Genomic DNA, 12,625 nt, shown 5'->3' with positions numbered 1-12,625 from the left:
TGACAGGCTGACCCCCCCACCCCTTCAACCTCTGCAGCAATGCTGGCAGTACTCATACATCTATTTCCCAAAGACAACCTCTGGATATGACACTGAGCACATGCAGAGAGAGTAAGAGTGATAACACCAAATTTAACACACCTGCTCCTCATTCACACCTGAGACCTTGCAACACTAACGAGTCACATGATATCGGGGAGGGAAATGGCTAATTGGGCCCAATTTGTACATTTTCACTTCGGGGTGTACTCACTTTTTTTGCCAGCGGTTTAGACATTAATGGTTGTGTGTTGAGTTATGTTGAGGGGACAGCAAATTTACACTGTTATACAAGCTGTACACTCACTACTTTACATTGGAGCAAAGTGTCATTTTTTCAGTGTTGTCACATGAATAGATAGAATAAAATAGATACAAAATTGTGAGGGGTGTATTCACTTTTGTGAGATACTGTACCTTCTAAGGTCTAGATCAACACATAAAGTTACCACTAGAGGATGCCACACCCCCAAGGACACACTCAATCACCATGCTTGAGTATACCCCTGAAGGACACAGAATCTTTCAATGACAACTCCATGCATCTGGCTATTCTCATGAAGGCCATATCAATCAAATAGGTGATTCCTTATGCTGGAAACCCTCTTCCTCATGAGTGCCTAATATGACATCTTGCAGTGTAGATAGAAGTGTCCTAGTTGTGGTTTGAACTGAGGAACCCAGTCCTGCAAGGTAGACGTGCTGATCACTAAGACACTCTGTTGCTCTGCCTTTCAGTTCAGTTTTGCACCACTCTTCTAGAATAAGCTCCTAACATAGACATTGTGGTAAAAAAAAAACGCAGCACACCCTTTTGAAAGTGTTATCAAGACTTGCACTGCAGGTACTTGTGCAGGATCTTCCATTTTAGGCATCCTAACAGTCTTACAAAAGGGAGGTACAAAAATCTGCATAAAGAACAACTTTAACAAAAGTGGAGTTATCCCTAACAGCCGGCATGGTATCTGGTTAAGTGGCTTGTGCTCATCTCAAGCCGCTCATACTTATGTATCTTAGAACTCTTCTGCAGGGTGTGCATTACACATGCTGGGCACACTCTGGACCAAGCCGGGTATTTGGTCAAAAATATAGTAGTCTTGCTGATGGCTGGGAACACTCTCAGACTTGCTCATCATTGCATGTGTACCTTAAATACCACCCTGCTATTTTCTGGGGAGTCCCGCCTTATCTTAGCATCATCCCACTGATAGCTGGGAATAGTGTCATGCCGTACCACCAATAATTGGGAGCGCTGATCCTCATTTTTTTGTGTGCCATAAATACCACCCTCCTGGTAGCTGGGGAACCTGGTATCGTCCTGTAACTGTCCTGCTGTTAGCTGGGAACATCTCCACTCACGACCCTGCCAGAGATCCAGGAACTGACATCCATCAGTAAACCAAATAAATGACGGTAAGAGAAACACCATCTTGATAGGTCCTATGAGCAGGTCAGGAAAGGAACACAGTCTCTGAATCAGCCTCAAAATTTATGGGAGTGTGGTCTCATGGGGTAGGAGCGAGGGCAGAGCAGTCAGAAAAGTATGTCTAAATGTTTTAAAAAATCTGTACTCACTGAGTAGCTATGTACTGTATCCAATGTGATTACATTTGTGACATTATTTGATTCTTTGGGGCAGGATAGATAGACAGATAGACAGGCAGACAGACAGACAGACAGGGGGAAGTCACAGACAGGGCATTTTTTTCCATTACAACCTTGGCAGACCGACGACACCAGAAATCTTAAGACATAATCGTGAACTGTGGCAAAAAAAAAAAAAATTCCCAGCCAGCATTCACCCCATATAAATCTGCCTTCTTAAAATACAGTTCCTCCCTCCATGCTGCCAAACACGCCTACTTTGTCAATCTCATCAATTCTCTGTCATCCACACCTCATCATCACTTCTCTACTTTTAACTCTCTACTTTCTCCAAGTCCACTTCCAATCAGAAACTTATGGCGCATACACACAACCGGACTTTTCGGCATCAAAGGTCCGACGGAATGAATCCGTCGGACAATTCGATCGTGTGTGGGCTTCATTGGACCTTTTCTGTCTAAAAATCTGACGAACCTTAGAAATAGAACAAGTTTCCAATCTTTCCGACGAACTCGATTCCTATCGAAAAATCCATTCGTCTGTATGCTAGTCCGACGGACCAAAAACGACGCAAGGGCAGCTATTGCCTACTGGCTATGAACTTTCTTTTTCTAGTCCGGTCGTACGCCATCACGTTCAAAAAGATCGGACTTTGGTGTGACAGTGTGTAGGCAAGTCCGTTTCGTCGGAACTCTGTCGGAACGCCATTGAAAAGTCCTTCGGAGTTCAGTCCGACGTAAAGTCCGCTCGTGTGTACGCGGTATAACTCACAAGATTGCCAATCACTTCAAAAACAAGATTGATGCAATTCATGGGGCATCTCCACTGCCCAGATAGCTATCCCACTTAACATACCCTGTACAAAACCACCCTCAATACTTTCATCTTTTGACCTTGTTACTACAGAAGAGGTTGCTAAAGTTTTCTCAGAAGCCCGCCTTACCATCTGTCTGCTAGACCCTGTTTCCTCACTACTACGGTCACCCTTTTCTTCTATCCTATGCTCCCTCTCTCACATCTTCAAGCCCTCCCTCTCTGCTGGCACCTTCCCCTACCCTCTAAAACATGCGATGATCACCGCCATACTTAAAAAGCCCTCACTGGACCCCACCAGCCTGAACAACTTAAGACCCATCTCCTTGCTCCCGTTTATCTCTAAACTTTTAGAGAGATTGGTCTACAACTGTCCGAGCTCCTACCTCACTGACAACAACCTTCTTGACCCCTTAAAGTCTGTCTTTCACTTACTACACTCCACTGTAACTGACCTACTTAAACTTACTAATTATTTACTAACTGCTAAAACCAATGGCAACTACTCCATACTCATAGTACTAGACCTCCCTGCAGCCTTTGATACTGTTGACAATCCCCTCCTCAAAAAACTCCACTCTCTTTGCTTTCAAGACACTGCTCTATCCTGGTTCTCCACCTACCTATCACAGCGCTCCTTCAGTGTTATGTATAACTCTTTTTCCTCCTCTCCACTTCCTCTTTCTGTAGGAGTCCCCCAATGTTCTGTCCTCGGTCCCCTCCTCCTCTCCATCTACACCTCCTCCCTCGGTCACTTGAAAAACCCCCATGGCTTTCAGTATCATCTCTATGCTGATGACACCCATATCTATCTTTCTTCTCCTCACCTCACTCCATCAGTCTCCTCTCGAATTACTAACTTACTAACTGATATATCAGCATGGATGTCACACCACTTCCTCAAACTCAATTTTTCTAAAACCGATCTCACAAAATTCCCTGCTGCCTATGCCCCCTCCCCTGACTTCCCCATCAAGATCAATAAAACAACCATCAGTCCATCCCCTCATTCAAGGGTGCTAGGTGTAATCCTGGACTCTGAGCTGTCCTTTGAACCCCAAATCCAATCAAAGTCCAAATCTTATAGATTTCACCTCCTTAACATCTCCAAAATACGCCCCTTTTTAAATGTTTGAAATTACTAAGAAACGTATTCACTCCCTTGTTAACTCTTGCCTTGACTATTGTAACTCCCTCCTCATTGGCTTACCTCTTCACAGGCTATCCCCTCTTCAGTCTATCATGAATGCTGCGGCCATACTCACCCACCTTACTAACCGTTCAGCGTCCACCACACCTCTATGCCAATCCCTCCACTGGCTTCCCATTGCCCAATGAATAAAATTCAAAACATTAACAATAACATACAAAGCCATTTAAAACTCTGCCCTGAGCTACATCAACAACCTTGTCTCCAAATATCACGCAAACCGTCCTCCACTAATAGCCAAAACTTTTATTTCCCCCATCAGTTCATCACTCACAGTTATTACCTTTTATTCCACCACACCCTCCCTATTAGCTTGTAAGCTCCCAGGAGCAGGGCCCTCCTAACCCTCTTGTATTGAAGTGTATTGTTGCTGTATTGTCTCCCCTTTATTGTAAAGAACTATACAAACTGTTGGAGCTATATAAATCCTATATAATAATAATAATAATAATAATAGATCTAAGCATTTACCTTTCTTTCTGTCTACCTATAATGTATCTCATATCTATGATTAATTGGTATCTATATATACAATAGATATAGGTCTATAGATAGGTCAACCTCAGATTTACTGTATGTACGTATCTATCTATCTATCTATCTATCTATCTATCTATCTATCTATCTATCTATCTATCTATCTATCTATCTATCTATCTATCTATCTATCTATCTATCTTTTTGCCATCATTTATACATGGCTTATACAGGATAATTATAATTACAATATAATGTCAGTCTAATATAAAGCATATAAAGTTCTAAACAAACAGTCAGGAAAAACAGTTCTTACACTGAGCAGAAACCCCACAGAGGATCCACAAGAAGACGGCGGTGTGTAGAAATATCATTCTCATGATTCAGAAATTCACCTAAAGTAAAATGTAGAGAAAATAAACAAAAATTTTATCTTGCCAAAATAAAATGTTAAGTGTTGCATTAAAACTCACGTTGACTATATTTGATCTTTGATTTTAGAAATCTCAGGTTTGTGAAGACCTAATCATTAAAACTCAATCAATATAAAGCATGGGTATAATTGAGATAGACTTGCTCTTTGATTTTTGAAAGAATAACCTTTAATTGGCCATTATAGTGTATGTAAAACCAAAAATTTGTGTTTTTAGTTTTCAATAGAGCAAGAAAGCATTAAAACCTGTGTCAATTATTTATTCCTGGTCCCAGAGTAGCAACAAGAAGTAAGAATAAAATGAGGAGATTTTCCCTTTTAGATAGTCATCACCAGAATTAGTGTCCCCTTTGGAAAATTTTACCTCAAATATTTTCTGTTGAAAACTTTAACATTTTCCCATCGACTTTTGTCTCAGTGATGATTAAACGGGTTGTAAACCCTTGTTTTTTTAAAATAAAAATAACAAACATGCCTATACTTACCTGCTCTATGCAATCATTTTACACGGAGCAGCCCCAATCCTCTTCTTCTGGAGTACCCCACCGACATTCCAGGCCCCTCCTCTTCGCTGGGTGTCCTCACAGAAAGTCGCTTTCCCTGTTCGGGCTTGCTACCGAGTCCCACTGCTACGTTCATTGACACAGACAGAGGGACTCGGCTCTGCCCCCACGCCCGTGTCACTGGATTTGATTGACAATGGAATTCCCCAGGCACAGCAATTGGGCCAGTGGCCTACTATCATGTGACAGCTGGGTTCAGCTGCACCTTAGCTCATCCTTAATTGTCACTGAGACAAAAAGTGATAGGAAATGTAAAAAGTTAGACGCCTGTCCGTTTTCATCCGATCCCATCCGATCAGACGGATGGAAAATAGGACCTCCATCCATATGGTTGTTGCAGGCAGGATCGGATTGGATAGTGGCGGTTGTCAACTGAAAAACTGTCAGGCGGACCTGATCGGACAGCCCGTGTGAAAGGGCCCTTATACTAATTTCTCTCTCTGCACTTTATCAGCAGCAATTCCAGTGCTTTCCCTATCACAGTAAAGCATATTGTCAGCATGGCTGCTGGAAACACTGAGATAGAACCAGTGGTGGTTTTTTATTGGTGGAGGGGGCAACAAGAAATGCACCCACAGCCACCCCCCACCCCCATGTGTTGGTTGTGTCAATCGCAACCCCCCCAGTCAGTCAGCCCTGCACTGCCCCATCTAAGGCATGGGCAGCGCTTCCCTCCAGGCGATGGGCAGCGGCATCTCCTGCGCCTCCTCACGGCAGCCGTGCGTCTCCTCCCTCCTCTTGGCCAATAGGATCGCTTCTCCTTTCAGCGAATCAGGAAACGGGTCTCAAGACCTGCTTTCTGACTGGCTGGGAGGAAAATCAGTGTGACAATAGCGAATATTAATTCGCTGTTGTCACACAACTGGGTGGGCTCGGTGTATAGTGATCTGCGCCCCGAGCCCACCCTTTTTTGAAACCTATTAGAGCCTCTGGCTCTAATCACATGCTTAAACAAAAACAAAACATTGGAATCCATGTGTCCGGTGCCCCGCATGTAGATTATAGGGCCGGACGCATGGAGAGGGGGTGGCGCCCCTAATGGAGTGGCCGCCACTGGATGGAACAAAGAACGAATAAAGGGTAAAAACAGTATTTTATTTTAAAGCCGCGTACACAGGAGCGGAATGTCTCACAGAAAAAGTCAGATGGAAGCTTTGCATCGTCTATTCCGATCGTGTGTATGCCTCATCTGACTTTTGTTTTCGAAAATTCTGACGGACCTAGAAATAGAACATGTTCTAAATATTTCCGACGGAATCAATTCCTATCGGTAAAACCGCTCGTCTGTATGCTGTTCCGACAGACCAAAAACTACGCATGCTCTGAAGCAAGTACGAGACGGAAGCTATTGGCTACTGGCTATTGCACTTCCTTTTTCTAGTCCCGTCGTACGTGTTGCACGTCACCGCGTTCTTGACGGTCGGACTTTGGTCGGACTTTGACTTGACCGTGTGTAGGCAAGACCGCTTGAATGGAATTCCGTCGGAGTTCCGTCGGAGAAACCTTCGAGGTTTATTCCGACGGCAAAACCGGTCGTGTGTACAAGTTCAAGTATTTATTCTTAACTCAAAAAAGTCCCTTTTTTTTCTCTGGGTCTCCTGCAAATCTCCAAAGATCAGTGGTTCTCAACTCCTGTCCTCAGGACCCACTAACAGGCCAGGTTTGCAAGATAATTGAAATACATCACAGGTGATATCATTTGCTGCTCAGAGATGGCAGTATTCTAGTCTGCATCTCCCCAAGATAATACTTAAAATCTGGCCTGTTAGTGGGTCCTGAGGACAGGAGTTGAGAACCATTGTGTTACATGGTGACTACGTTAAATCAGAGTGTGTAATAATATAGCCACCCTCTCTTGCTTGCTTCCAAGATGGACTATGGACTATGAACTATTGGATTTGTAGCGTGCATCAAGCACTACACATTACAGCCCCCAATGTGCACTGCATGTTCCACGCAAAGGAAAGTTAGGGGGGGAAGGAGAGGTTCAGGAGCTCACAAAAGATGTTACAAGGAGGCAGAAAAACCCAATAAGAAATGATTTCCTGAAAAATTGATTACAGGGCCAATAGGTAGTGGATGTGCTTGGACTGTTTTGGCAAATAAGGATATTATTTAATTTTATTTTAATTGTATATGATACAGTAGTTTAGCAAGTTGCAGTTATGGTCATTTAGATTTTTACAATTACCAACAACTAATATGCAACAAGATGAAATGGAGTATTCCCATAATATATGTATAATATATGTATAATATTTATTTTACCAAACCCTCCTTCAGCCCGGGTTCACACCTATGCGAATTAGATGCGGCTTACACCGCATCTAATTCGCAGGACATTTTAAAATACATTATATGAATGTATCTGGTTCACATATGTGCGTTGCATTCGCACTGCGCATTGCACAAAAAACGTGTGCGTTTTTTGGGCATTGCTGTGCGAACTACAAGCCTATTATCTCCTATGGGAACGCATCTGATTCGCAGATGCATTGCGTTCTGAACAAGGATTTTCTCTTTCTCCTCACTACACCTCCCCCTCTCCCTGCTCTCTGATACTGAGCAAAAACGCAATGAATCCGTTGAACAGGAGATTGTTATCTCCCCAGTGAAACCTGAGCTTCAATTCGCACCGCACAAGTGTGAAACAGGGCTTAAACCCCCTCCCCCACCTAATTTAGGTTTAGTACCTAACCTTAATGTCTAAATACAGGTACTCTTTACAGCAAGTTGCAGAAGCTACACCTGATACACCTGGTGGCTAATACACCTGATACAGCCACCATTAAATAGTGAACCATCACTAATCTATGCCTTCAATAATAAAGCCACATACCTGAAGAGTAACGGAACAGCAGTAGCGTAATGCTCCTTTTTCCTTCTGGCTGAATGTTGCTTGGAGTTATCTGCTATTTATATGAATTTCTGATCTTCAAGAACAGATGGATGGTGAAGGTACATCCTGTTTTTCCAGAACAGTTAATATAAATTAATAACTCAAATCAATAGACATGTGCATTCGTTTTCGTCCGAATGCATTTTCGTCCGAATTTCAGGTATTTTCGTTATCGTTTTAACAAACGATAATGAAAGTGCAGAATCCGAAAAATGAAAGATCTGACATAAACAAATGCTTTATTTTCATTTTCGTTGCTACAACAGTTCGATATAGATAGGAGATTCGACATGATGATGACAATAACAATCTGTGTCCATCAAACCTGTGGTCGAATTTGCCTAACCTTAACTCTATTAGTCCAAGATTATTCTACATAGAGAGAAAAGATTCGACATAGAGAGAAAAGATTCGACGTAGGGGAGAAAAGATTCAACATAGGGGAGAAAAGATTCAACGTAGGGGAGAAAAGATTCAACGTAGGGGAGAAAAGATATATAAAAATAATGATGATGATGAATGTTATTGGCTGATTGTAACCAAAGAGGAGGTGCAGTAAAATAGCTAGAACTAAGTACACACGTACTTTGGCTTATGGTGTCTGTTGAAAGTTCTAAGAAGATTCGACGGAGCAGGTAAACTATATGGCGTCGTACAGTTTAGCTGCTCCATCGAATCTTCTTTGAACATTTCGACAGACACCATAAGCCTTCAATGACAGATTTGACCCTAATTTGGATTTTTGGACGAATGCAATTTTTAACGAAAAACGAAATGAATAAAAATGAATTTCCGGAGTAACTAAATAAATTTATTTTTCGGACTAAAACGAAATTCCGAAATGAAATATTTCAGTGTGCACATGTCTACAAATCAATAACTTTATTGGGTGTGTAACAATAAACTTATATTTACCATGGTACTTGAGCAATAATATTTATTACATTTTGTGTCGGGATGTTCTCCTCAAATGCAAATAGTAGTAAAAGAGGTAATATTTTTTTACAACAAATTTCAGAACTAGGTGGGTGACTTTTCTCAAGAAAGTGATTTATAGATGAGATAATATATTTCAAATAATTTTCCATTAAAACGAGGTGTATTACTTTTTTAAAGAAAGCAGTATAGTTTATAGACCAGGAAAGTAATGATCAGTGCCAAAAGGATACATGATACAAAGTAGGTATTCATAAATTAGGGTATTGGCCACAAGTCAATATTATAGTTAGTTCTCAGTGATCAGATGTCCAAAAAGTCAACTGAATTAAAGAAAATCCCTCAGCTGCTGGAGAAATATGCCCCCAGGCAAATAATAACATACAAATAGGACCAACACTTCTATATTCTATAACAGAGCAAGCTTCTGTTGTTGACCCTTGCAGTAATTTTAGACTCTCACAGGACTATTTTATTCAACATGAGTAAGGGTCAAATAAAGCTCATATTCCAAAGCAAATGTGTGGTGTCTTCTATCTTCTCAAGTGTTCTCCTTTAAGGCTCCATGCACACTGAAGCTCATAAACGGCCGTTTTTGGGAACTTGGGCATTTTTTTAACAGCCTATGAATTCCCCTCTATGTTATCCTATGTGTCCATGCACACATGGACGTTTTTGGATGTTTATCAGCAGTGGAGTTTATGGGCTGTTTTCTGAACGCCATAAAATCGCGTTCAGGTGTTCAGAATCGCTCATAAACCCTCATAAACATCGATAAATGCTCAAAAACATGGCTCACCAGCATTTTTTAACGTTTTTGATCCATTGAAAAAAAAGAAAAAAAAATACGCTAAAAAAAATGCTAATAAACACTATTGCAAAAACATTAAAAAAACGTTGAAAGACTCACTGCAAAGCTACTGACGTTTTTATAACATTATTTTGACGTCCAGTGTGCATGAAACCTAAAGCGCCAACATAGTGTTCCAAAAACAAAAAATAGCTATATAGTGTGAAATGTCAGGCCTAAAGTTACATTAAATGATATCCTTATTTTAAAAAAATCATCCATACATATCCACTAATTAATAACCCCATTATCTATTTTCATGAAATAATCTCTTACAGTAGGGTAAGTTTACATTAGTAAGACTATGATTTGAGCCAATTTTCAGTGGAATTATGCAGTATGACTTGGTTGCATTTTTTAAGAATTTTTGATACTACTGCGTTTTGACTCATCTCTGTGCATGGGAATTGTTTTTTTTTTTTAAGAATCATACTTGCCTAGGTGGATGCAGGATCGGTTCTATGCTGTATCTGCCCCCTGCCGGCTCTAAGGCTCCCAGCTGCCCGAGCAGAGAGCGGGTGACTGTCAGTCACCAACTCTCTGCTCTTCCCATCCCCCGCGCTCACTGGAGCACTGTGTTGTGGAGGGGCGGGAGCGACCGGCTCAGGTTCTCAGTGACTCGCTGAGAGGCTGAGACGGGTACTATTCAAGGCATGTGGGCAGATCCCAACCATATGGTAACGATCTTTTACAAGCCTGCACCGGCTTTGTGACATCAGCCAACAGCGGGACTTAGCCTGCTGTTTGCTGAAAATGAGTCACAGGAGTGCAGAATGAACTGCACTCCTGTGATCCACAGGAGAAGTACAGCCAAACAAGCTTTAGCTGTACTTCTCTTTGAAGAAGCCGGTATCCGCTGGTATCATAACAGCCAATGACTCCTCTCTGCTGTCAGCCATAAACCCCAGCTGAAACCAATGAGCTGTCACTGAAAAAAACAGCATCCCCCCCCAATCCATACCAGGCCCTTCAGATCTGGTATAGATTTTAAGAGGTACCCTGTGTAAAACAAAATGTGTGGGAGGTCCCCCCAAAAAATCCATGACAGGTTTTAAGAGGGGCGTATGCCAAAACATTTTCAAAGATGGCTTGGGATCCTCTCCAAAATCCATACCAGGCCCTTATCCAAGCATGCATCCTGGTAGGCCAGGAAAGGGGGGATGAGTGTGCAGCAACCCCCTTCCTGAAACATACCAGGCCTCATGTTCTCAACATGGGGAGTACCCCCTGGCATAGCACCTAAGGGCCTCTTCCCCACAGTCCTGGCCCTGTGGTTATGGGGGTATTATTTGAATCTGGAAGCCCCCTTTAAAAATAAAGGGTCCCCCAGATTCCATCCCCCTCCTATGTAAATGAGTATGGAGTACATAGTACCACTACTGTGATCCGGACGGCGTGGGCAGCCTCAGGGATCTCTCCTTCCTCCTCCCCTGGCAATCATAGCAGACTGCCTCACACATATATACACCACAGTTCATGCAGGTCTCCATTGAGTGGTCCAATTACTTGTGGAAACACCGGAAGGAGACACACATATACAAGGAACCAGGTGATAACTCCTCATGCTGGGACAAACCTTACAAGGTTGTCATTTGTTTATCCCTTTTTTGGCTTAATAGAACCCCCCTGCTTACTAGGTCCTCTTGTGGCTCTCCCTCATAACATCATTTCTGGGGATTGGGATTGAAACCAAAGGGTGGTTTGGCTCACATTCCTAGTCACTCAATCCATCTTCTACCAAGAGTGTATATACAGAATCTCACAAAAGTGAGTACACCCCTCACATGTTTGTAATTTTTTTATTATATCTTTTCATGTGACAACACTGACGAAATTACACTTTGCTACAATGTACAGTAGTGAGTAGGGATGAGCTTCGAATTTGAGTCAAACTCATGTTTGACTCGAACATCGGCTGTTCGAATAGCGAACAATTTGGGGTTTTCGCAGCAAATTCGAAAGCTGCGGAACACCCTTTAAAAGTCTATGGCAGAAATCAAAAGTGCTAATTTTAAAGGCTTATATGCAAGTTATTGTCATAATAAGTGTTTGAGGACCTGGGTCCTGCCCCAGGGGACATGGATCAATGCAAAAAAATTTTTTGAAAACGGCCATTTTTTCAGGAGCAGTGATTTTAATAATGCTTAAAGTGAAACAATTAAAGTGTAATATTCCTTTAAATTTTGAACCTGGGGGGTGTCTATAGTATGCCTGTAAAGGGGCGCATGTTTCCAGTGTTTAGAACAGTCTGACAGCAAAATGACATTTCAAAGGAAAAAAAGTCATTTAAAACTACTCGCGGCTATTAATGAATTGCCGGTCCGACAATACACATAAAAGTTCATTGAAAAAAACGGCATGGGAATTCTCCACAGGGGAACCCCAAACCAAAATTTAAAAAAAAATGACATGGGGGTCCCCCTAAATTCCATACCAGGCCCTTCAGGTCTGGTATGGATTTTAAGGGGAACCCCGTGCCAAAGTTTAAAAAAAATGGCGTGGGGTCCCCCCAAAAATCCATACCAGACCCTTATCTGAGCACGCAACCTGGCAGGCCACAGGAAAAGAGGGGGGGACAAGAGAATGGCCCCCTCTCCTGAACCGTACCAGGCCACATGCCCTCAACATTGGGAGGGTGCTTTGGGGTAGCCCCCCAATACACCTTGTCCCCATGTTGATGGGGACAAGGGCCTCATCCCCACAGCCCTTGCCTGGTAGTTGTGGGGGTCTGCGGGCAGGGGGCTTATCGGAATCTGGAAGCCCCCTTTAACAAGGGAACCCCCAGATCCCGACCCTCCCC

General features: G+C 42.4%; 1 protein-coding gene across 1 annotated transcript in view; it reads right to left on the bottom strand.

The window, feature by feature from the left end:
- The window catches only part of LOC141141138 (fucolectin-like), an 80,621-nt gene extending 76,069 nt beyond the window's left edge, over window positions 1-4,552 (bottom strand). Inside the window, exon 1 of the mRNA XM_073628844.1 lies at window positions 4,461-4,552. Coding sequence (XP_073484945.1) covers window positions 4,461-4,524 — 64 coding nt within the window. The 5' untranslated portion in view covers window positions 4,525-4,552. The remainder of the gene's footprint in view (window positions 1-4,460) is intronic.
- Between the last annotated feature and the right edge of the window lie 8,073 nt (window positions 4,553-12,625).

This window comes from Aquarana catesbeiana, linkage group LG04 (genome assembly GCF_042186555.1).
Source record: "Aquarana catesbeiana isolate 2022-GZ linkage group LG04, ASM4218655v1, whole genome shotgun sequence".
Taxonomy (NCBI): Eukaryota; Metazoa; Chordata; class Amphibia; order Anura; family Ranidae; genus Aquarana; species Aquarana catesbeiana.
This window is presented reverse-complemented; position numbering and strand designations above follow the sequence as displayed.